The sequence below is a fragment of the Simochromis diagramma genome, unplaced genomic scaffold (assembly GCF_900408965.1).
Source record: "Simochromis diagramma unplaced genomic scaffold, fSimDia1.1 OVJJ01000553.1, whole genome shotgun sequence".
NCBI classification, from domain to species: Eukaryota; Metazoa; Chordata; class Actinopteri; order Cichliformes; family Cichlidae; genus Simochromis; species Simochromis diagramma.
The window spans coordinates 4305965-4332849 of NW_024387095.1; the positions used below are offsets into that span (position 1 = coordinate 4305965).

At 43.9% G+C, this 26885-nt stretch overlaps 1 protein-coding gene across 1 annotated transcript in view; it reads left to right on the forward strand.

Moving 5' to 3' along the window:
* Positions 1–3921, forward strand: part of LOC120742897 (adenylate cyclase type 1-like) — an 80909-nt gene extending 76988 nt beyond the window's left edge. Inside the window, exon 20 of the mRNA XM_040046396.1 lies at positions 309–3921. Within this exon, the coding sequence (XP_039902330.1) occupies positions 309–638 (330 nt within the window). The 3' untranslated portion in view covers positions 639–3921. The remainder of the gene's footprint in view (positions 1–308) is intronic.
* Positions 3922–26885: the final 22964 nt, after the last annotated feature.

Below are 26885 nucleotides of genomic sequence, written 5' to 3' on the forward strand. Positions count from 1 at the left end.
TGACGCAAACCCAACAGGAAGTCCGCAATTTAGAAGTGAAGGTGACATTTTGGCTCTAATTTTGCTATTTGCTATTTCCATTCCATTCCACTTGTTCCACCCTCCAGGGTGCGAGGGCCCTCATAACGCTGCTTGCAGCTTTAATTTTATTTGTCTTTTTTAAAAAGCATATTATTGTTGCTTCATTGTTTGCAAACTCCTTATATATTTACTTGTGCAATCTCTTGTTCATTTTTGTCATGTCGTAGGTGTGTCACGGTAAAATATTTGGTCATAAAGCTCATCAAACGTCTGTGTGCCTCCACCAGGTAACAGAGGATGTCTATCGCCTCATCACCAATTACTACAATTTTGTGTGCCGTGGCCAGGTCAGTGTGAAGGGCAAAGGTCAGATGCTTACATACTTCCTGGAGGGACGCAGACAAGGCAGCAGGCCATCTCAAACCCAGCAACAGCCTGGCAACGGTGAACGCCGGGCCAGTGCGTTCGCCCACGGCAGTGTGTGCACCAGGCTTAGCCCCGCCCCGACGGTGACCACCTACGCCGCTATGAGGACCCCAAGCCCAAGTGTGGCTAAACCAACCACATCCACCAGCACCACCAGGTACCTGCCCTCTGTTCCCACTGCAGTGGTGTGAAGGGCACTGTCTCCATCGTGACTACGAAAAAATAAGAATGTAAGAGTGGAGATGGGTGAGTAACACAGATGGCTGTAGCAGAGAAAGGCTATTTAAAGAGGAAAGGTTGTTCTCCACTCTTCTTCTTCTGTCTGTGGAAGGCAGGGAGGCTGAGACACTGATCATCCAATGGGAAGCCTGGATTTGGGCCTAAAGCCTGGAACCTGAGGCGTCCTCGATCAGACTGTCCCTCCACATTCGAACCCTGTTTGTTGTTTCACACAGCGGGATGTCATGAACAGGATGCAGGATGCCACGTTGCTCTGTCATCAATCAAAGGCCAAGGATGTCTCCAGGATTTCATAGCCGACTGCCAAAAAACTGGATCCACCACTACGATAAACTAAATAAGCATAAAAATAAAAACACATCGCAATGCACAATTGAAAGTGTAGCACACAAACCTGTCACAACAACTGTGTCCCGAAATCTAAGAACGTTAGCTGACTCTTTTCTCCCCGTCTAAAACCAAAACAGTGCTGTTGCCTTAGCGACCACTCTTCACAATGAGATTTTTGCCATTTTTTTTGTTGCCTTTTAGATTGATTTATCAGATTAATTCATTTTAGGGGCATCATTGTCCTAGAGACAACAGTGTTTAAAGCGGTTGAAGCCAATTGTGGAATTTTAGATGGCAGTTAATGACACGAACTTGCCAAAATACAACAAGGCGTTGCCTTTGACCATTTGTGGGTGGTTGATGCTGTATGCTTCATTTCTGCCCCTTCGCTGAACCCCTCGTACACGAGGCAAGCTCCTGATTCAGTGAGCCGAGCTGCTCGGCGTCTTTAAGTGCATGATGCCACTGCTGCATTTCAGTCATGTGTGCTGTCTGTTTCCCTGTGATGCTTGACTTCCAGATTCTTCCTTGTCAAAGTGTAGCAATAAAGCAGTTTGTCTCTTATCTCAGCCTATTCACTCCTTGCATGCTGTAGCCAGCTGGATCCTACTTTGACCTGATAGTGTTTGTAGCCAATAGAGTGTGCATAGCTAGCCACACCAGTCTGTATCTGTGGAGTTGAAGCATGAATTAGAAAACCTATTTTTAGTATTGTGCGAGTGTGATTCCTTCTTCCTCAATGAATTATATTTAAAAAAAGAGAACTTTTTTCTGTGTGCTTGTTTACAAAGAAATATTTTCTAGTGTTGAAAAATAATCTGTTCTACTATTTTTATGAACTCGAAGCTGCTTTGGAAAGGGGGGAAAAAAAGAAACCTTCTGTTTATGAGGAGATTCCCACAAACCTCTGTGTCTGGATTCCTCATGCAAACCCAGATGATTTGTTTTACGGTATAGCATGCTACTCACAGTATGGCTTACCACAGCCATTAACTTTCCTCTAATCTGTACGAGCATGCACTGCCTGGAAGCCTGCAGATCAAACATGCATGCTTTGATGAAGCACTAATGCAGGCGGAGCAGCGGACACACGTTGACTGTGTTTTATTATAGTCCTCATGCATGCGCTAAAGGTAGCGGTCCTCTTGAATGTAAGGTGCTTAATTGACCCGTGTCTTCTTCATGAGCTTGGTGTGCAAACCTTTTTGAGGACATATTCAGGATAGATAGACTTCAGGCCTGGGGGGGAGAGGTTCCTCCTCCTCCTCCCTGCTCCTGCTGTAATCAACAGGTAGCTGGTTTTCTAATGTGCCAACCTATTTTCATAAACATATCAGACTTTTTCGTGTTGAGCTGTAGCACAACTGAATGCGTTGCTACGGTTATTGTGGATTTTCTTTTGTTGGATGCCTGTATTTTTACTGTTCGAGCTGATTGAGTTTTGTTACTCAAAACGATGGCAAGTGTCGATTTTGATCAGATTTATTTGGAACCTGACGGAAATTACGTTGGACTTATCATATTTAAAATAGATTTTAAATCTATATGGTAGCTTGAGTGCTTAATTTAAGTTTATAAAAGGTTTAAAATGAGGATTTTTTATACACTTGCTTTAAACAATTAATTGAAAGTTGATGAATAGGAATTGTGTACAATATTTTTCCTGTAAATTGGATATTTTCATACTGTATGATACGGGTTTCAATTGTTATATGTAGGTATTACTAGCTATTATTGTACATTGTAGAGATATATTATGGATGATACAATATTTGTCAAGTTCTTTTGTTGAAGATGTATTTATTGAGATGTTTTATGTGAATGTAAATTTTGGTAAAGAAAATATTTTATACTAAAATATAAGTGTTTGCACTGCAATTATATTGACGTACGATGATTATGAAGAATAAAGCCAGTGGAGACGTGTCTCCTGGACTAAGAACTCTCATTCTGTGCTTATTTTGAACAAACACAGACAGAAATGCACATACAGAGTGCATATGGAGAGGACACGAAACTCAGTTAAACAGTTACGTAACGCTAGAACAGAGTAGCTCATGTAAGAAGTTGGAGCAACATCGGGGTCAGTGGCAGTTTGACTCCTCTGGTGCTGCTCAGCATTGGCGGCCTCGCACTGACGACATAAACACGTCTGCTCTAGTAAAAACATGTCAAAGGAGTTAAGTGTGTGGGTGTGCGTACAATATGCCTTAAGTTTATTGCTCATAACGGTTTAAATGCAACAGATACACATAATAAGGGTCTATTTTTTGGTTTGTTTTGCAGAAACTACAGTGCAGGGTTTTTTTTATGTTGTGTCAAATCATAAGACATCTTAGGCAAACATCTAGAAGCGAGTGTCACAACTCAACAATCTTCAAGCATTCACTAGACCAGGTATTTGCATATAAGGAAACACCAGTCAAATGTGATAAGGATCCACAAATCTACTAAACACAGTCCACAATCCACAATGTATATTTTGTCTTGTCTCCATCCCCTCACCCCTAACCGGTCGCAGCAGATGGCCGCCCCTCACTGAGCCTGGTTCTGCCAGAGGTTTCTTCCTGTTAAAAGGGAGTTTTTCCTTCCCACTGTGGCCAAATGCTGGCTCTTAGGCCTTGAGATGACTGTTGTTGTAATTTGGTGCTGTATAAATAAAATTCTATTTGAATTAAACACTGAAAGAGACCTAAAGCTAAAGAACAATGAAATACTTTTAGTGTTTTACACTTTGATGTACTTTTCTCCCATGCTGAAGCAGAAGCTTTGATGGTTTGTAGAACATAGAAAGCTGTGATGTTAAAACTAAAATGAACAATCAGCACACATACATGGTTGAGAGGACAATTTCAGTGGGTCAGATTAGGCTGAAACTACTTCTGTTTTTTTGTTTTTCTTTTTGGGCCAGGTTGTAAATATGCTATAAAGTTGGATATTAGGATTACACGTGGGAGTCTAGTGGGATTAAGAGCAATCTTTTTAAATATTTTGCACTGCTTTCATTTTTTCATTCCCCAGAGGTTACCAATTCATGGAAACTCAAATTCCCCACCCACCCTTAGGCAGGACTTGGCAAATGTGGGGAGGAAGAAAGCTTTAACAGGAAACATTCACAGTGCTTAGGGCACTCCTCCTGCTTAGGGCAGTTAAAGTTTTTTGCTTATGGGAAAAAATGTAAGTTTCTCATGATTTTTACATATAAAAGGCATCAGGACCTCAGTGGGTATTCGTTTGTGTCTTTTCCCACCCTCACCCACCTCACCCCACCCCACCGAAGGCTTTGGTGAGAGAAAAGGAATGTTTCAAGTCCTGTCACAGGAAGACCCGACCTCTAAACATTCATCAGTGCTGTGAAAGTGTGTGTGTGTGTGTGTGTGTGTGTGTGTGTGTTTACCACTGGTGTGGAAATGCCATGGCATTGCGGAGCATCCTGCGTGACAGGATGTCATGGCAACACGACAAGAATACACGCTGACATGTAACCAAGGTTGTGTTTTTCAGCGGGTAAATGATAAACCAGTAACCCCCACCCTCATTCTTCTTCTATTAGCTTTGTGATCTGAGCTGATTGTGTGCAATCACCACAGAGGATGTCAATATTCCACTTGTTGATAACCGAAAAATTTACAACTCTGCATGTGTGTTTACCACCTGATGGACTCTCCAATATGATCAAAGACGCCTGCAGGAGTGCCAAGGTAAACACTTACACACAGCGAGATAAGCGACGGAAATGGTCTTTTTTGGACCTTATTTACAGCTGTGGTGTAGTGGAACGGCCGTCTATCCGCAGCCTGAATCAGACACTGCAGAGCTGAGATGATGACGGCAATGAGGCTGACCGAGACACTTTGAAGGGTTATGGATAGTTTTACTACACTGCTTACTCAATGACTCTGTGTGTCATAGAATCACTTACTGTAAACGTTGCTGTCATTTCAACACTGGAGCGTAGGAGGAAAAACACAACCTGACTGCCAAAACAGCGTTTGTGTGTATTAACTGCATAGATGTATGCAACATTTTAACCCCTCTACTTTAAAAGGATAATGGGATAGTGTCATCACCCTGCTGGGGGTGGACTCCCAAGTAAGGCTGGGCCATATTATACCGTTCACGGTAATACCGGTATAATGTTAGGCAATGATAGGAAAATGAAATATCGCGATAGAATATGAGTAAAACGCGCATGCGCAGTGCCTTTGTTTTCATACGCACATGGCCGATTGTTGAGTGAAACAGATGAACCAGAATTGGTTTGTAAAAATGGTGCAACTTCAGTGATGTGGAACTGGTTTGGTGTTTGTCCGTCAGATACACGACAAAGCACTTTTTTTTTTTTTTGCAGAACATGCAAGCGGCCGTCGTTATTGTCGTATTTGTCGGACTAAGATGCTCTTAAATCTGGGAGTAATCTGGGTCCTAAACCCCTCTCTTCAGGTCAAACGAACACTGCAGCATTACTGAGAGTTAAAAACTGTCTAAATTCTTTCATCTTTAATAAAACGATCAGCATTGCTGCTTTACCAGGTGTAACTATGAAGTTTAACTTCCAGGCATCCATGAAAACAGAATGTATTACATTTAACGGAGTTAGAAGTTAGCAGGAAGCTAGCGGAAGTTAGCTCGCTAGTTTCGCTAGTTACCTAAGCATGATGTAGCATGTTCTGACTGAGAGATTTCTGAAAAAAATCAAAGGTACAGCTCTGCTATCACTTCCAACATAAATGAAGACAGGAAACTAAACAGCAGTGACGTTTGTAGGGTTACTGAAGTTGGGCTAGCTGGTATATAATGATGTGCTACGTGATCGCTAGCGACACAGCTATGTTAGCATAACATAAACAGTGAAGCTGGAGGACGAACACTAACACTTTTCCACTTATAAAAGTTAACGTGAAGGTTCCTCATGGTTAGAGACAAATGCAATCGCATGGCAGGATGCTGTAAACGGACCAAACTTCAGTCGGGAGAACAACTGAGATAATCCATCCACAATACAAGGTTAGTCACTATTATACTGCAACAACATGGGAATAGAGCAGCTGCCAGAGAATTCAACATTAATGAATCAATGGTACAGAAGTGGAGGAAGCAAGAAGAATGAGTTTAATAAAGTTTGATTTATCTGACTGCTTTGTTTCGCTTAATGTGCACCTTAATGTGCACCTTATGGTCCGAAAAATACGTACTGCACACTGCAGTTTAATGTTGCAAAGCACCTCTTTTTAACTTCAGTGGATATTATACATGGTTATGCTCAGGATATGTCAGCCCATTTCTACTGGAAATGCCTTTTGGTTAAACTTTCAGCAAGGAATTTGCATTTGCACTGTTAAATTTTTATAAAGCTTTAATGTACATAAAAACCAGCTTCTTGTTTAAGTGAAAATAAATGGAAGGTTGTCTTTTTGCGCTAGTAATGTTGTGGAGTTGTATTTTGTCTCGCATCAATTATATCGTCAGTTATATCGTTATCGCAAATTTTCAAATATATATCGTGATAAATATTTTTGGCCATATCGCCCTGCTCTACTCCCAAGTTTGTGAGTGTGATAACTCAAGGATGAGGCGCTTTAGGATTTTCAAAATGATACCAGCTGCATCTACTAGAAGGCTGAGTGGCCGTCAGCATTGTTATACTAACTTGCAGACATATTTGTATTTGTCTACAAATGTCTGTAACTACAGTTTGTATGGGAGTCAGACCAAACAAAGTGATGAACTAGCAGCTCACCATCAAACATGGATTGCATTGGCCACATCCACCCAAGAACCTAACTAGCCTAAGGCTATTAAAGAGCAATTTAAGGTATAGTAGCGCTGTTAGATCAAAAATATAATACACTAAGACATATGAAATCATCATTAGAAGAAAAACAACACTGTAAACACACAACATTGTTGGAGAGGAGTTGCTCTATACAATGGTCCCTCGCTATAATGCGGTTCACCTTTGGCAGCCTTGCTGTTTCGCTGATTTTTTTGTGCAATTATGCTTTTTTTGTTTGTTTGTTTGTTTTTTACAGCACATTGTGTTCTGCGTCCTGATTGGCTGTAGACCACTGTCAATCAATCTCGTGCCGTGTCTCCTGTACAGTACATGATGCATTCAGCGTGTCACGGCGGGGCGAGCTACGCACAGTAGCTCGGCGTGCCTGTGTGGCGTGCTGACTAGACCCAAGCGCGGCTACGGCTAGCGGTGGGTTGGGAGCAGACACGCAGTTATTCTAGTAACGATCGGTGCACGAAGCATGGCTTCGGAACTGTCGTTACAGACAGAGAGCGAGCGGAGCCGGGAAGAGAAAAAGGATTGAAGGGAAAAACACTCACGGTTGCTGAATCAGGCGGAGACTGACGTCGGCAGGGTTTCGGAGCTCCTGACACGAAGAGAATGCTGTCTGAGCGGCGAACAGGTGGGTGGCGTCTCTCTTTTAACCCCGGCCCCGTGATCAGCTGATCACAGCTGATCACCGGCTGACAGGACCCCCCCCCCCCGAGGACCGGCACCCGACGGGCCAGGACGGCGGCGACGGAAATCCGAGATGAGGGAAGGATCCAAGATGAAGCGGGACGGCACCCAGGAGCGCTCATCAGGGCCGTAGCCAGCCCAGTCCACCAAATACTGGACCCCCCGGCCCCGGGGATGGGAGTCCAAGATCCGTCGGACAGTGTAGACAGGACCCCCATCGACGATCCTGGGTGGGGGCGGGGCCCGGGAGGGGGGGCGCCAGCGAGGAAGTGACGCGCCGCTTAAGCTGCGAGACGTGGAAAACCGGATGGACCTTCATGGCGGGTGGAAGCCGGAGACGGTAAGCCACGGGGTTGAGCCGGGCAGTGACTTCGTACGGGCCGACGAACCGGGGAGTGAGCTTTTTGGACTCACCGTGCAGCCGCAGGTGCCTTGTGGAGAGCCAGACGCGGTCCCCCGGCTGGAAGGGGTGACCCGGGCGGTGGCGGCGACGATGCTGCCGGGTGTACAGAGCGTTGGCCCGGGTAATGGCAGCCCGCGCCTTGATCCAGGCCTGACGACAGCGGCGGACCATCCGTTCAGCAGCAGGCACGTCGACCCCCGCTTCCTGATGGCTGAAGATAGGAGGATGAAAACCATGACAGACCTCAAAGGGCGAGAGACCGGTGGCGGAAGAGACGTGAAGGTTATGAGACAACTCAGCCCACACCAGGTAACGAGGCCAAAGCGACGGTTGGGCGGAGACGAAGCACCGTAAGAAGCGCCCCAACTGTTGATTGGTCCGTTCAACCTGCCCATTGGTCTGAGGGTGATAACCGGACGAGAGGCTGGGAGATGCTCCTATCAGGCGGCAAAAGGCTTTCCAGAACCTGGCGGTGAACTAGGGCCCCCGATCGGAGACCATGTCCATGGGGAATCCGTGAAGGCGGACGACATGGTCCAGGAGGAGCTCGGCCGTCCATTTGGTGGAGGGGAGGCCGGCCAGGGCGACCAGGTGCACCACCTTAGAAAACCGGTCCACAAAGGTGAGGATGGTGTCAAGACCGTCCACAGATGGGAGGCCGGTAACAAAGTCCAGACCGACATGGGACCAGGGACGTCTCGGCACGGGGAGAGGGCGAAGGTCGCCAGCGGGCGGCTGGATGGAGGACTTGGCCCGAGCACAGGTGTCACAGGCGGAAACGAAGTCATGGACGTACCGAGTCATGGAGGGCCACCAGAAGGCACGACGGAGGAGCTGGAGGGTCCTGTCGGGCCCTGGGTGACCAGAGAGCGGGGAGGAGTGAGCCCAGAGCAAGGCCTCCTGACGGCACCGGGATGGTACCTCCCAGCCGGGGTGTCAGGCGGAGGCGGTTCGGAGGTCAGGGCATCCCGGATAGAGTCCTCCAAGGGCCACCGAAGGGGGGCAGCGAAACAACGAGACGGTAGGATAGGTCCAGGGTCTGACGTGAGGCCGTCCTGGGCGAACTGCCTGGAGAGAGCGTCTGCCTTGGTGTTCTTGGAGCAAGGGCGGTAGGCGAGGTGGAAGTTGTAAGGTTCGAAGAATAAGGCCCAACGGGCCTGCCTTGGGTTGAGCTGCTTGGCAGAACGAATATGGATCAGGTTCTGGTGATCAGTCCAGATCAGAAACGGTTCTTTCGCTCCCAGGAGCCAATGTCGCCACTCTTCCAAGGCCCACTTGATGGCCAGGAGTTCCCGGTCGCCGACACCGTACCGTCGCTGCGTGTCAGAGAATTTCCTCGAGAAATAGCAGCACGGGTGAAGTTTCCCATCCGGGCCGTGTTGAGAGAGGACGGCGCCAGCGCCAACATCGGAGGCATCCACCTCCACCACAAAATCTCCGGCAGGATCAGGGTGGAGCAGGACGGGAGCTGTAGCAAACCGGCGGATGAGGTCTCGGAATGCCTGTTTCGCACCAGGGGGGAGGCAGAAGGGCTTGGGCAGGTTAGCTGGTTTGGTGAGGGATGTCAGTGGGGCGACAATGGTGCTGAAATTGCGGATAAAGCGCCGATAGAAATTGGCAAAGCCCAGGAAGCTCTGTAGCTGCTTAAGGCTGGAGGGCTGAGGCCACTGGGTCACGGCTTGGACCTTTTGCGGGTCCATGGTCAGGCCATTGGAGGAGATGGTGAAGCCCAGGAAGGTGGTGGACCGCTGATGGAAGGCACACTTTTCCAGTTTGCAGAACAGCCGGTACTCGAGCAGCCTGCTCAGCACGGCCCGCACATGGCGAATATGGTCCACTTCGGTGCGGGAGTAGATCAAGATGTCATCCAGATAGGCAAACACCCACCGGCCCAGCATGTCCCGCAAGACATCGTTGATCAGATGCTGGAAGACAGCAGGGCTGTTGCAGAGGCCGAAGGGCATCACCAGATACTCCCAGTGCCCGTTAGGGGTGATGAAGGCCGTCTTCCATTCGTCCCCTTCCCTAATCCGCACCAAGTTGTAGGCGCTGCGTAGGTCTAGTTTGGTGAAGATGCAGGCCTGGGAGAGGGAATCGAGTGCGGTGGACAGCAGAGGAAGAGGATAGCGGTTCTTAACAGTGATTTTATTCAAGCCCCGGTAGTCTATACAGGGGCGAAGCCCGCCATCTTTCTTCTTGACAAAGAAGAATCCCGCAGCTGCGGGGGAGGTAGAAGGGCGAATGAAGCCCTGTTGGAGAGCCTCAGCGACGTACTCCTCCATGGCTTTGTTCTCTGCGGGCGACAGCGGGAACAGGCGACCACGAGGAGGGACCGCTCCCGGGAGGAGCTCGATGGCCATGTCGTAGGAGCGACGAGGAGGGAGAGCAGAGGCTCGCCTCTTACTGAAGACCTCAGATAGGTCATGGTAAGCCGGAGGGATCTTATCCAGATCAATGGGCTCCGGGGGTGACGCCTCTTCTGACTTTGAGTCCTTTCCAGTCCGGAAGAGAAGGCAGCGGCGTGAACACTGGGGACCCCAGTCCAGGATCTGGCAGGAAGACCAGAAGATGTGGGGGTCATGTTGACGGAACCAGGGGTATCCGAGGATGAGAGGAGAGGAAGTGGCCGAGACTACTAAAAACCGGATCTCCTCCTGATGATCCCCGACAGACATGCGGACTGGCTGGGTCTGGAACTGGATCGGGTAGGGTTGGAGTGGTCGCCCGTCTACTGAGGTCACCGGGAGGAATCGGTCGACGGAAGTCAACGGAATGCGAAGCTGAGAGGCCAGTGTTTGATCGATGAAGTTCTCAGCGGCTCCGGTGTCCAGGAGGGCTTCGGATGAGAGCCGTTGGTGTTTCAGGTGAAACGTTACCGGTAACAGAAAACGAGAGGGGTCAGATGAGTGGGAAGGGCCAGGAGGGACACCCCCGCAGTCTACCTGGCGTCGTCGTTTCCCGGCCGTAGCGGGCACTGGGGACGACGGTGTCGAGCTGATCCACAGTAGGCGCAGAGGCCCTCACGCCAGCGTCTCTCTTTCTCCTCTTTGGGGAGCCCACCCAGCTGCATGGGCTCCTCGCTGGATGTGCTGCTTGGGCTAGCCGTGGCTCCATCAGAGGGGGGAGGAGGTCGCGAAGACGTGGTCCTCTGAGGCTGGAAAGGTTTGAAGGCCCGAGGGGTATGGCGAGGCCGCGACATCACACGTTGGTCAATCTTCAGCGCGAGGTCCACGGCCTCATCCAGGGTTTTAGGGGCCTCATGGCCGGTCATCTCGTCTCGGATGTAGTCAGCCAGTCCCTCCAGAAAAATAGAGCGCAGAGAAGCGTCTCCCCACTGTAGCTTAGCGGCCAGGGTGCGGAATTGAGAGGCAAAGTGACAGACGGGTCGGCTGCCCTGGCGGAGATGAAGCAGCTGTGACTCCACTTCCACTTCGCTGCTCGGGGGAACAAACGTCTTTTTTAATTCCTCCACAAACAGGGCATAGTCGTTGCAAGCCGCCAATTTATTGTAGTAGAGAGCCGCGGCCCATTCCTGAGCCTGGCCAGACAAGAGAGAGGTTAGCAGTGCAACCTTTGCACGGGCGGTGGCGTATTTAGTGGGCTGACACTCGAACAGCATGTCTAAAGTGGCAAGCAAACCATCAGGCCGGCCATCGACTCCGTTCCGCTTGTCTGGTCCGATCCGGGGTTCCACGCTCACCGGCGCCGGCTGACGTTGCAGCGAGGTGACGGAAGTGGAAAGTTGGAGGACAGTTTCGGTGAGGGACTCCACTTTTGTGCACATCCGGTCTACCACACCGTGGAGATATAGAACTTCGGCTTTCAGCCGTTCGAATTCCGCTGGGTCTATAGCGGGCTCAGACATCCTGTCACGGCGGGGCGAGCTACGCACAGTAGCTCGGCGTGCCTGTGTGGCGTGCTGACTAGACCCAAGCGCGGCTACGGCTAGCGGTGGGTTGGGAGCAGACACGCAGTTATTCTAGTAACGATCGGTGCACGAAGCGTGGCTTCGGAACTGTCGTTACAGACAGAGAGCGAGCGGAGCCGGGAAGAGAAAAAGGATTGAAGGGAAAAACACTCACGGTTGCTGAATCAGGCGGAGACTGACGTCGGCAGGGTTTCGGAGCTCCTGACACGAAGAGAATGCTGTCTGAGCGGCGAACAGGTGGGTGGCGTCTCTCTTTTAACCCCGGCCCCGTGATCAGCTGATCACAGCTGATCACCGGCTGACACAGCGTGTCAAATTTACATAAATCTTCGATCGCTAGCAGTGTGTGACTCTGAAGTGCTGTACATTTACGTACATGTATGTTTGTAAGTTTTCTCCCCAACAAACACAACAAAATGTTGATGAAACGTTTTGCACTGTCAAAAGCAACCGCGGGTGCCTTTGGTTTCATTCTATAATACTGGACTTAATTTTCTACAAAGGTTTGAACTTTGAGAGTGTTTAAACAAGAGAGAAAAGTGTGAAAATGCTCATGCCTGTCTGAGAAAAGTGTATAAAGTGTGTAGTGAGTGGCTTTACAGCCTTAAACATCTATAATAATTGTAAAAAATAAAGTTGGCTACTTTGCGGATTTCACCTATCGCGGGTTATTTTCGGAACGCAACTCCAGCGATTAACGAGGGACCACTGTATCTCAATCTCGATGTCTTATTCGTGACTTGGGTAAGAGCAACACTTACACTCTTGCTACTATTCTTCTATCACACAACACCCTGACACTCATCTCTATCCATTCCACCCGGCCTCCACTCTGTTCTCCACCTTATATTTTATATACTCTTTTTTTTTTCAATGGTTGACCCCAGGTATTTAAACTCATCTACCTTAACTATCTCTACTAGCTGCATCCTCACCTTTCCAACTGCCTTATTAACATTCACACACATGTATTCTGTTTTGTTTCTGCTGACTTGCATTCCTCTTCTCTCCAGTGCATACCTCCAACTCTCCAGATTCTTTTCCATCTGCTCCCTATTCTCATTACAGATTGCACAATGTTCTCTGTGAACATCATAGTAGATGAAGACTCTGGCCTGACCTCATCCGTCAACCTGTCCATCACCATTGTACAAGATGGCTTGGATTCAAACCTTCCCACTCTCACCTTGGACTGATCTGTCACTCCTACCAAGCACCTCGCCACAATCTCTCTATCCTCATACGTGTCCTGCATCACTGTCACATACTTCTTTGACTTCCTTATGCAGTACCACAATGCTTGTGAACTTATATGCTTTCTCTAGATCCACAAGGACACAATGCTACTCTTTCTGATCATCTAACACTAAATCTATGGTGCTCTTTTTTTTCTTTTTTTTTTAGCATGATGCCACACTGCTGATCTTAGCTTGAACAAGTCATTCCCGTATCTTCATGCTACGGTTTATCAACATTATCCCTTTGTAATTACTACATCTCTCTACATCTCTGGTACCAGAAAACTTTTTCTTCATTCTTCATTCAGACATCTGCCCAAACTCCAAGACTGTGTTAAATAATGTGCTTAAAAAGTCCACTGCCTCCCATTTACTCTCTAGTCCCTTAACCTCAGCACACTTCTTCACAGTTACCCTCACTTTCTACTAATCCTCTGTGCTTCCAGTACTGCTGTGTTATTACATCCATCTTCTCATGATCAATGAGTTGATCAGTGTACTTATTCCATCTTCTCAACACATTGTCTTAATTTGTTAGCACATTTCTGTCTCTGCCCCTAAGCTGCCACACAACCTTTCCAGCTCAATGATTCTATCTAGCCACTTGATATAAGTTATTTTCACCTTCCTTAGTGTACAGTTTCCTATAAGCTTTTTCCTTTGCCTTTGGCACCTCTCTCTTTGCTTTACTCCTATCCTCCCAGCTACAGTGGTCCCTTCGCTATAACACAGTTCACCAGCAGTTCGCACCGAAATTCGCGGCCTTCCTGTTTCGAGGATTTCTTTTGTGCAATTTTGCATGGTTTTTTTGTGTTCTGCATCCTGATTGGCTGTAGACCATTGTCAATCAATCTCGTACCGTGTCTCCTGTACAGTACAGAATGTGTTCAGCTTGTCAAATTTACATAAATCTTCGATCGCTAGCAGTGTGACTGAAGTGCTGTACTGTATGTTTGTAAGTTTTCTCCCCAACAAACACATGTTGGGGAGCCTTTGGGTGCCTTTTATTTCATTCTATAATACTGGGCTTATTTTTTAACGAAGGTTTGAACTTTGAGAGTGTTTAAACAAGAGAGAAAAATGTAAAAATGCCCATGCCTGTCTGAGAAAAGTGTTTAAAGTGTGTATTACAGATGTTTTACAGACTTAAAACATCTGTAATAATTGTAAAAAATAAAGTTGGCTACCTCGAGGATTTTTTTTAGAACGTAACTCCCGTGATAAACGAAGGACCACTGGCTACATGGCTAGGAGTACATCCTCCACCTTGCCTAGCCTCATTTTCCACCATTTAATCCATACCTCTGCTCTCTGCCTTCACTTCACTGCTTCTTGATTACCAAAGACATCATGCAGGCTACCATCCGATGCTGCCTAGCCACATTCTCCCCTGACAGCACCGTGCAGTCTCCTATCACTTTGTTATTTTATGTTTTTGGAGTACACTGGTTAGTGTACAAACAAATGAAATTCATAATTGTTGAATTTTTCAAAATGATCTCATTCTTTTGTGATATTTTCTCTGCTGTGAAATCCTGAAGAGTTTTAAGACTCCAAGAAATCTGAACTCAAGGGTTCATCTAAAACTCTAGGTATCAGTGAGTGTCAAAGATCATACAGTAATGTTTTTAAGCTTTAAAGGGCTTCACATTATACAGTCAGGCACAAGACAAATTGTAGAGCTCAAGCACATGAGTCATCCTTAAGGTTTGTTGTTGTTTTTTCAGGTTTTATCAAACCCATATGAAGCCCTAAATCTTCAAATACTTTCAGTGGACAAAACATTACAATGAGTTTCCAAGAAAAGCGGTTTCACAACCAAGCTTCTGCAAGGTTGTGAAACCAAATGCTTCCTAAGGAGCCCAAAACACAAACTACTCTTTTCTGATTAGCTGAGGAAAAAAAACATCCTCCCACTAGATTGTGTCTCATCACAGATTTCCCCAATGCCTGAGTGTTATCTTCTGTCTTCTACAATATGTTTTTCCTACAAGCACATCAGCCCAGATACAGGCAGGGTCAGTGAACTCCATGTTGTGTAAGAACTGCAGTGACCCCTGCTAACCTACTCGTACCACTCCTTCATGTTTGGTCTCTTCTGAACAACCATGAAGATGGAATGTGACGAGGTGCCAGAAAACAGCTTTAAACATGCAAGAAATGTTGTAATAACCTCTACAAACAGAGCAGATCAATGTGACCTGCTGTAGATTGATGAATCCTTTGAAAAACAGAGCAGCATAACAATAGTTTGACCTAGAGACTTACATCTGTAAGCACACACAGAGAACCTCCCATCACAACTGTTACAAAACACATATTTTCCCCCTTACCCTAGTCAAGCAGGTAGTGTGGAGTTTATTTGTCAAGACTTTGAAATATCTGAAGTTTTTGCCTCCACCCCAAAACAATAGAGGTGATATTTTGAGGGGATGCTCAGAGGCAGATCTTTCAAAGAACCACATGTTGGTTTCTTAGGATAATCCACAGGCAAACTTGTCCTGTGGAGTATCCTGCATATGGTTTCTGTAATGCAAGATGCAAGCTACTGGATTATAGGCATTTTCAATACTTTACAGTCACAAATTAGTACTCAGCTCTGCTGTTACTTTATAGTAAAAAACAAATCCTGGAATTTAAAGCAGAAATCATCTACACTATGTCTTGTGGTGAGAAAATAAGGCTTGTGTTTTTTGTTATTGAGGTGAAACAATCTGTCTCTATCTGTTATGGTTACTGATGAGACTGTTGACAGCCTGTTGAACTTCCCTTTCACAAAGGTTGTTTTTATTCCTCTGGTTAAAGAGATCTAACAAGCCACTTCCAAGAAACATGAAAGTGGTGCGCTGAAATAACTTTAAACCTCCATAAGTTTGGATCTATGTAGGAAAAATGCCATAAAGCATCCAAACTATAATATATATATTTAATATATAATATATGTTGTAAGCAAAGTTAATTTGCTTTGTTTAATTTGATATCTACCTCTCAAAGAGCAGTAGTTACCTCTTTGAGCATAAAATGTGAAGTTATTTCCAAACGCTGACATTTTTTGACAGGCTGTGGCTGTAACTTGTGAGGCATGTCACATGTTTACATTTCCCTGTCACAATGTAAGTACAGTTAATGTGAGAGGTGGACTGTCACACACTGAGATTAAAGGATCTTGCTTGAGAATAGAGATTATGGCTAATATTGGACTGTATATGAACGATGTTGAAAACTTAAGCAAAACCTGCATTCTTTATAAAGGTCAGCAGGGGGCGACTCCTTTTGTGTTTTTCTTCCCCCCCCCCCCCCTTTTCCTGACAGGTTTCTGGTCTCAGTCATTAGTTTCATCATTTAATGAACAAAAATTATATCCATTTTATAAACAGCATAGTCAAATAGGAAGATAAAGCATGAAAAGCTATTGGGCAGGCTGTTGCATGTCAAGTGATCTGAGTCATCAGAGTAGAAAAACTAGTCTGTTTACCATGTACCTGCTGTAAAGTCCTAGCTTTCATATACTGTTTCATATTGTTTACTAATGAGTGGGTGGTGACACATTTAACGTTTGCAGTTGGATTTTTTTTTTCTTTTATGATGTAATCACCATTGCAACCTGTGTAGCAACAAATGTTTGGCTTATTAACATATTGCCAGCAGTCAAGCAAAGCTCGAAACACTGGAAAATACAAAATCCACAAATATTGGTTTGTTTACAAAGTTTTATTTTGACCTAATTCTTCATGTATTATGTAATAGCTTCAGTGTATTTAGTATAAGGGAAAAAAAACCTTGAAACATTTTGACTCATATCCAATATGTACATTAATGTAACTGAAATACTTTTTATAAAAAAGATACAAAACTCTTTCCTCGTGCCCAGGTTAAACACCACTGCCTTAAAGGATCAATTGCATACAGTATCTAGACACATCAAAATCAACAGAAGGCTACTTAATTCAGAAGCAATATAACTGTAGTTGGTAGTGCAGCTGTATAGTAAATAAAACTGTACAATCTGTTGCTTTGACTTTGTGATGACTTCATGAGCAGAAGTTGGTTTTGGTTTGCATTACACTGTCTTGATATTGATGCAGAAATACAACACCTCAAATCAGAGAACGTATTAATCACTTTTGGTTTGAATTCATTTCCTCTCTGTCTTGGTGTTGGAATAAAACAATTAACCTGGAAAATAAAACACAACATTGTCCTTTTAATTTAAATCAAATTTATCTTTCTTAAACCTCTGTATGATTGGACGAGTGTGTTATGTGAGTGTATTATTCACCCCATTTGGAGATAATAAAGTTAAAAGACAAAAGGAGTTAAGCTGAACCTTTGTCAGTATCACAAAGGGTGGTGAATGTGTTTATTCGCTGTTGCTCTTCCTAACTGTACATGAGCCTTCAGTCTCTATTTACTCAAGTGGGGATTCTTTGATGTGGATGTTTTGGACAGATCGTTCTATTGTGAATAAAGAAAGGATCTGCGGACATAGGTTGGATGGAATGTAGGGGAGGAGTGTATCTTAAGTAACCATGAGTCTGGATGGAAAACTCCATTCTGTTGCACAGGGAGATAATAACAGCTAATCCTACCAACACAACTCCCCTGACCCATTCATGAGACTGTTTCCAGTTAACTTTGCCAAGTGCAATCCTCTGGCTTGGGCTTCCTCCTACTTCTCATTAGAGCCGCAGCGAAGAGGGAAGCATTGCAGCTAAACACACAGAGTCACTCAGAAAGAGAGAGAGAGGAGGAAACTAAACACAATGGATGCTGGCGCATGGGAGACTGGATTTCCTGGGTTTCCCACACAAAAGTGTACGATCACAAGCTCACAAACATATACACTCATTTGGAAACACACTGTCTGACACACACACGTGAGCCATCATGCAGCATGCCAAGATGCTCGGGTCTAACGGATAAATCCGTTCCCCTATTCACAACCTTAAAGTGGTGAGAGCAGCCCCCGAAGCCAAACCCCAATCTATGATCTGCACTGGCTGTTTAATAAGACATAAATGATCCGATTAAGGAAATCTTGTGAGAAGGGGAGGAGAAGAAAAAGAACAACTTTGCTGGGGATTAGCGTCATTGTGCCCACTCACATCATATTCCTGACTGCTGATTCTGACCCCTGGTACTACTGTTCTGTGAACAACTAGAGAAAGGGAACACAGAGCACAGAGTTACAGAACAAAACTGACTAGAAATAAGGGAGAGAGAAGACAAAAATGTAATAACATGCTGCCGTGGTATATAAATACATGGGGAGTGAAAACAGGTGTGTGGAGAAGAAGTATTCAGTGCCCTGCATAAAGTCCTGCAGCCTATTGCAACATAACTAAGGGAGGCTTCAGGATCACCTGATCCAGCTTTAACTATAAGCTTCATCAAAAAATAAGCCTCCTACTTTTAGAAACTCTAGGAACTACAAGTAAGCCAGCTGTCTGACAGCAAAATGCTCTATTAGGATAATATGGTACTATAAGCTATGATGGGACCTGATTATTCAAAGCGTGTGTGTGTGAAGAAGGATTGCAGGGATTGGGAGCCAATGCAATGAAGACGGAATAGGAGAAATATAATCTAGGTTTCTAATTTTTGAAATATTGTGCAGATGTATTTAAGTATTATTTTTGTATTTCTGTATTTAAGACCAAGTAACAACTAATTAACTGTTTTAATTGTTAATTAATTGTTTTGATCATTTGGCTTCATAGACAGATATAACTGGGTATCATCAGACATATTAATCCTTCTGTAACCAGGTTTCTGTAAGGCAAATAAACCAGTCTATTAATCAAATATTAAATCATTTACTAATGTGAAGACGGAAGACACTCCTCTAATGTTGAATAGTCCACATTTATGGTGATTGATTTTGGCTGGTGGATAAACAAACTGGAAGTCTAATTTTAAAAACCCAAGCAGGAGCCAAAAACTGTCCTGGTTGAAAATCTTGTATTTGACACCGTCTCAGCCCAGCCCACTCCCACATGGACTTTGTTTCTCTATGTAATGCCTCGCTTGACATCCTCAGGCCCTTTATAAAGCTTTCTGGAAACTTTTCTTCAACAAGCAAATACACCCAACTTCTTTCAAAGATGCGTAGAAAAAGTTCTGAAGAATGTGGGATGTGGGAAAATATTTAAAACAGATGGAGTCTTCGTCACAATATACAGTGGGGCAAAAAAGTATTTAGTCAGCCACCGATTGTGCAAGTTCCCCCACCTAAAATGATGACAGAGGTCAGTAATTTGCACCAGAGGTACACTTCAACTGTGAGAGACAGAATGTGAAAAAAAATCCATGAATCCACATGGTAGGATTTGTAAAGAATTTATTCGTAAATCAGGGTGGAAAATAAGTATTTGGTCAATAACAAAAATACAACTCAATACTTTGTAACATAACCTTTGTTGGCAATAACAGAGGTCAAACGTTTACTATAGGTCTTTACCAGGTTTGCACACACAGTAGCTGGTATTTTGGCCCATTCCTCCATGCAGATCTTCTCGAGAGCAGTGATGTTTTGGGGCTGTCGCCGAGCAACACGGACTTTCAACTCCCGCCACAGATTTTCTATGGGGTTGAGGTCTGGAGACTGGCTAGGCCACTCCAGGACTTTCAAATGCTTCTTACGGAGCCACTCCTTTGTTGCCCGGGCGGTGTGTTTTGGATCATTGTCATGTTGGAAGACCCAGCCTCGTTTCATCTTCAAAGTTCTCACTGATGGAAGGAGGTTTTGGCTCAAACTCTCACGATACATGGCCCCATTCATTCTGTCCTTAACACGGATCAGTCGTCCTGTCCCCTTGGCAGAAAAACAGCCCCATAGCATGATGTTTCCACCCCCATGCTTCACAGTAGGTATGGTGTTCTTGGGATGCAACTCAGTATTCTTCTTCCTCCAAACACGACGAGTTGAGTTTATACCAAAAAGTTCTACTTTGGTTTCATCTGACCACATGACATTCTCCCAATCCTCTGCTGTATCATCCATGTGCTCTCTGGCAAACTTCAGACGGGCCTGGACATGCACTGGCTTCAGCAGCGGAACACGTCTGGCACTGCGGGATTTGATTCCCTGCCGTTGTAGTGTGTTACTGATGGTGACCTTTGTTACTTTGGTCCCAGCTCTCTGCAGGTCATTCACCAGGTCCCCCCGTGTGGTTCTGGGATCTTTGCTCACCGTTCTCATGATCATTTTGACCCCACGGGATGAGATCTTGCGTGGAGCCCCAGATCGAGGGAGATTATCAGTGGTCTTGTATGTCTTCCATTTTCTGATGATTGCTCCCACAGTTGATTTTTTCACACCAAGCTGCTTGCCTATTGTAGATTCACTCTTCCCAGTCTGGTGCAGGTCTACAATACTTTTCCTGGTGTCCTTCGAAAGCTCTTTGGTCTTGGCCATGGCGGAGTTTGGAGTCTGACTGTTTGAGGCTGTGGACAGGTGTCTTTTATACAGATGATGAGTTCAAACAGGTGCCATTCATACAGGTAACGAGTGGGGGACAGAAAAGCTTCTTACAGAAGACGTTACAGGTCTGTGAGAGCCAGAGATTTTCCTTGTTTGAGGTGACCAAATACTTATTTTCCACCCTGATTTACGAATAAAGTCTTTACAAATCCTACCATGTGAATTCATGGAATTTTTTTTCACATTCTGTCTCTCACAGTTGAAGTGTACCTCTGGTGCAAATTACTGACCTCTGTCATCATTTTAAGTGGGGGAACTTGCACAATCGGTGGCTGACTAAATACTTTTTTGCCCCACTGTATATCAACACTGGAGAAACAGTTTTGCGGGTCCTACATTCAAAGTCTGGGCTTCCAAAGGACTTTATAAAATTCAAGATCTCTATCATCTAAACTGATGATTTTGAAGAATTGAAGCATACTGCCGCTTTAACGGGAAGCTTCTTTTTCACTCAAATAGCTACACCTAAGAAGTTTTGTAAAAGCAGGTGGACTCAACTCACTTAGTAGACCCTCGACAAGCACCTGATGAAACACAGATCATGCAGGAATTTTTGTGAAAGTGCGTGAAATGTTCCATTCTGTCCATCAGAAAGTTAACATTACAACCTGAGAGCATGAAACAAAGACTTAGTCACTTAATCACTTTGTGCTGGAGCTCAGACTTTGATTATACACCTCTAGTTAATGTTAGCATATGTAACTCCTGCGAAATTAAATGTCAGAAAGATTAAAACATTTTGAGCAAGAGGTCAAATTGACACATGGGGAGATTATTTCAAAACAAATCCCAGTAGACCCAAAGCTATTTTTACAGGTTTTGTATCCAAAAGGACACAATTATAATAAAAATGAACAGACACTAACGGACATCAGACTTTGAAATGCCAAAAACACAATGGTATTGTATTAGAGGGAAGAAAATCCAAACTTTACACACATCAAATGATGCAAAACCTTCCTCTAGAAACACACTGTAAAGAATTTGGATCTGGCAGAGGGTAAATCAGGACAGCTGTTTGTTTTGGACCTCACCAAAACTTGTTGTAACTTGGATGTCAGTTTGGTGTTGGTGTTTTTAGAATCTCTGCTGTTTTCTTTTTGTTTCTTTTTCATTTAGATAACAATAATACTATAAAAAAGTAAATGAAACAAATGTGGCCATTAGATATAGATATATTAGATATAGGCTACATTAAAAAAAAAAAGTAAGATAAAGACACGAACAGTTTTGCAAAATGCGTAAACATTATAGACAATATGTGTTTATAAGTGTGTTCCCCTTGCCTCATACATGGTGAGAAGTATGAATGATTTCCTAAACAGATTTTTCTGTGGCATGGATTGCTTTGGATGGACTCCCCATATTGTGGAGACGTTTCTTGAGGGATCGTCTGCATCTCAATCAAACATTTCCAGGTTTTCACTACTTTGATTGATCCTGCTGACATCTCTGCAGTTTCAGACCTAAGAAAGATGGACTGTATATGGCACTTTTCTATTTGAAGACTCAAGGTACTTTCTTCTGAAAACTTCATTCGCACACACATTTAACGTAACATTAACACCCTCACATGGATGCATTGGAAGCAACTCAGAGTTCAGCATCTTGTCCAAGAACTAGAGGAGACGAGGATCGAACCTCCAACATTCTGATTGGGAGACAACCCGCCCTGCCTCCTGAGCAGCAACTGAAGACTGAGCTGAAATTTCTGAGCATAAACTTGAGTCTGTTTATTACCTTACTGTACACTCCTGCACGTATGTCTTACCAGCGATCATAGATGCACTGTTAGCCATCTCTCCCACAGTCTGTGATTCTCTCTCTCTGTCCAGTCTCCTTGTTCCTTTCTGCAGGTATCTCAGGCTGCAGAGCTGCGTGTTCCTGCTCTGTGGTTAGTGGCCTCACTATCCAGCCACGCTTCGATTGTTTGTTGCATTGAATGTTATTTGTTACCTCTACACTCTTTTGTTCTCTCACTGCTTTCTCCTCACCCTGTACCTGGTATTTCCAGAGGATTCTTCCTGATAAAAGGGAGTTTTAGTGCTGGCACAAAGAGGATTACTGGATAGTTGGAGGTTCCATTTGTAATTCTATAGAGCCTTTAAAATATAAAGTTCACTGTGATTACTATTATTGTGCATGAAGACAATAATAAGTACATAGAGGCAATTCAAGCAGTTTTTCAGGAGAAGTAGATAGAGAGTAGCATTATTCAATTCAATTCAATTTTATTTATATAGCGCCAAATCACAACAACAGTCGCCTCAAGGTGCTTTATGTTGTACAGTAGATCATACAATATTAGATTCAGAGAAAACCCAACAATCATTATCCACCATCCACAGCCATGTAAGAATCTGGTGATTGTTTTGCACCATAAACTGTAAGTAATAATGTATAGTATGACTGTATAGACACAGATTTGCCCACATTGCTGTATCTTTATGCCTGTCATGAAAGGTCGTTCGTTTTTTATTATTGTTATCAAAACACTTCCTTTTTGTTCTTATGTAAAATGAAAAGATAAGACATAATTGAGGCTGATCAAACGATAAGACACTGAATGCATATTTTTTATGATATGTGATAACCGTGAAGTAAATAGTCTTCCAGTCACAGATACGGTAACTAAAGGTATGGGTGTTAGATTGACCAGCTTCAACCAAACAAAATTCCTACTTGCAGAAGTGCCTGGTGGATTTTAGGAGGCTAACAGATGATGTCGTCAAGACTGAATGGCTAATTATTAGTTGAGACTCACTGAAGGGAATTTCCATCTCATTCTCTAGTGTGGTTTTTGTCCCGTCTCCCTCCTCTCACACCGCACTGAGCCAGATGGGTAAACTTCCCTGAGCCTGGTTCTGCTGAAGGTTTCTTCCCGTTAAAAGGGAGTTTTTCTTTCCACTGTCACCGACTGTTTGCTCATAGCCAACCAGCTAATTTTTGGGGTTTTTGCTGTATTATTGTGCAGTCTTTACCCTATGTTATAAAGCGCCTTGAGGGGACTGTTGATGTGATTTGGCGCTATGTAAATAAAAGTGAATAATTAAATTGAAATGAAATTCTCATCCCCAAGACATCAATCAAGATGTCAGTGTTATGACGGTAACAAGTGTGGATAATTATGTCACAAGATCTCTTTGTCATTTGTGCCATGGGTCACTGTGTCTGACTGAAACCCTTCAAATAAGCTATTCCTCTGCAGACAAACTGTTAGCTGTTTGACAACTACTCATTCAAGAATTTTTCATATGAAAAGAAAGTTGGAGATTGGTCTGCAACGATTGTTCTTATTTTCCTCAATCATTGATGAATAATAAGATGTTCCAGCTTTACGGAGGGCTTTCTTATAAAGCAACAAACTATTTCTCCAGGCTAAATGATGATCTTCTAAATTTGTGACACGCGATTTCCCCTCCGGCTTACGACTTGTCTGTTTTAGGCTACGTGTTTGAGAATTATACCAGGAAGTCAAGTACTTCTGATTTGAGGCTCTATTTTTCACAGGAGCTACAGTATCCAGTGTCATACGTAGTGATGCGGTAAAATTATTAACAAGATAATTGACTTCTGTTGGAGTAGTGTTCAGGTAGCTGCTCTGCTCTGTGTTGGTACAGGGCATTGAAGACGATAACAGTGTTTGGATTATATTCTTAAACTTAGTTACAGCGCTTTCAGAAAGACATCAGATTTAAATGTTGTCATGAAATGATCAGAACAGAGACGGTTTTCAGGAAACACTGTTCATATGTTAAAACAAGATCTAGAGTGTGATTAAAGTGGTGGGTGGGTTCTTTTACACCCTTTCTTTACTCTAATAGGGACCACAAATTACAAAATGAACAGCATCTAGGATGTAAGAGTTTGCTTAGGTCACAGATCAAAGCAGTCAAGGGCCATTTTCATATAGACTTCTATACAATCTGACTTATTTTGAATTCATACAATCTGCCTCCTGCTGGCCATTGGAAAGAATACAGCTACTTCCACGTTCTTTTCATTTTTCATAGCTGAAAGTTACGTTCCTCTGTTATATGCAGTCTGTGTTTTCAGAATTCGTTTATATAACTTTATTTGTATGGAAGCTTTTGTCTCAACAAAAGCTTAGATTTGAGATTAGGGTGATCCCAGGTCCTGCACAGCTGACTGACAAGTAATACAATGTTGAAAAGAGCTGAACAGAGTAAATAAAAGACAAGTATAAATCTCATAATTTTGTAAAGAAGAGAAAAAACAACATGTTATTCAATCAATATTTACTGTGAACAGCCTTTGACTATAAGGCAGCATGCATTTTCCTCTTGCACGGTGTTTCTTGTTGGGTCCTTTGGGATGATTTTGTTGAATTTGTTATCGTATTCTCATGTAATCCTGGACTGACTCATGGAGAGAGTACTGTGGGGGCCAGACCATCTGTTGCAGTACTCCTGTGTCATCATGCCACAGATGTTGCCTGATTAATGACGAACACGTGCTGATGGTGTTAATGTGTGACAGATGAGAATCTAAACACATTAAGTGGATGTAAAACTTTTGCACAGTGCTGTATGTAAACCTCAGAGAACTTTCAGCGTCAGCGCTCGTGCAGGTGTGCGTTCCTTGAGTGGGTGTGATTGCAAACAGCCCTGTTTTTCTCATCCCTTCTGTCGTGGAATCCTCCCCCCTCCACCCGCCTCTCCCGACGCCCTCAAGAGGGCAAGGTTTAAATCACCTTAAGTGAATCTGGGGGACCAGCATGCGTGTTTGTGTATGTGTCAGTGTGTGCTTGCGTATATATGTGGGCGTGAGTAGCTCCTGACAGAACCAGACTGTTTTTCCCGTTGCTCTTTGTCAAAGGTAAACATTCCAGTCTTGGGACGTTCAATGCCATGTGCCGTTTGATCTCCTCATCATGTGACACGTGAAAGAGGTAGAAAGCCCTTCTTATCGTGGATCTCCCAAACATAAACCCTGCAGAAAGCACACGGGGAGGGGGGCTTTGTGTTCAGGGTCTCCGGCTTGTTAGGGATCTGGCTGCGTTCGTGTGTTTTTGAAAAAGTAGGGCCGACTCTGACCTGAGATAACTCTGCTCTGTTTGACCAGTCCGCCTCTCTGATCTGACAGCAGAAGAAAACCCCACACAGCCTGGCAGCTACCACATGTAGCTTTTCTATGAGAATACTTCACATGTTTTAATGCCTCGTGTCTCTCCCACTTTATATCAACCTTTAATTACACAGATGTGTGCTTTACAGCTATGTAAGGCAATATCACACAGTATCACAAGGACCAGCTTTAAACGGGGGCATTTGAGGGCTTGTAAAAAAATATTTTGAACTGTTTAGGGTTAAGGAACATTCTCTATTATTTTTTTAAAAAAGCAAAGAACATTTGGGTCACATGAAAATAAAAAGTGCAGCCAGCTCCCAGCGACCCTGGAGACCAGATTCCCTCACAAGGACATAGACTGCAAGCATCATCCTGAAATCACAGTTCAGCTGAGGACAGATGCTGCACATACCCCAGGAAACATGACTTTCATAACTTTGATGACAGCGTATTGTTTGAACAGGTAAACTGGCAGCAGGGGAGATAAGTGGCAGTTAACACTGAAGTTAAAAAAATGTTCAGCACAACTTTATGTCTGCTCATTTGATGACTTTGTTAAAAAAACAAACAGAACAGGAAGCACTTCACTCCCTGGGAAGTATTTACTTTTAAGGGAATAGTATTGTATTTTGTATCTATTCATGTTGTTTTCTTTGTTCTTTTTAAACATACTTTAAGAAATTTGTAGTGGAGTAAAACTCAGATAAGGGAAGCATGACAGATGTTTACTGTTATTACACAGTGACGCACTGGTGATGCAGGAGTAGGTCATGGATAACAGGTACTGATTTGTAAATAAGTGGACATGAATAACTTGAGCTGCAGAATTTTAGGCTCTGTTTTGCAGATAAAAGACATTTTATGAAAGTTTGGGCTAATTTGACCTTGAAGCAGAAGTCAGAGGTCCAAACTAACATTATGTTTATCCCTATATTATTCCTAGATATCATTCCTTATACATCTATATGGTGTCAATATAAACAATGGCAGGAAGAAACATGGTTTTAAATAGCTCTATATAGCATTATTATAACTTTGACCTTCAGGTTAATTTATTGACCTTGAAGGAGAGGTCAGAGGTCAGATGTGACATGACATTTTAAATCATTATACGATGCTTTGTATATATTTTTACAACACACACCACCTTATATTTTCAAAGTTAGAAGTTTGTCCAGTTTTCACCTATAAATCATTACAGTAAGTGAAATTATACACTCTTATAAACTATATACTCCTGTAAAGTTTAA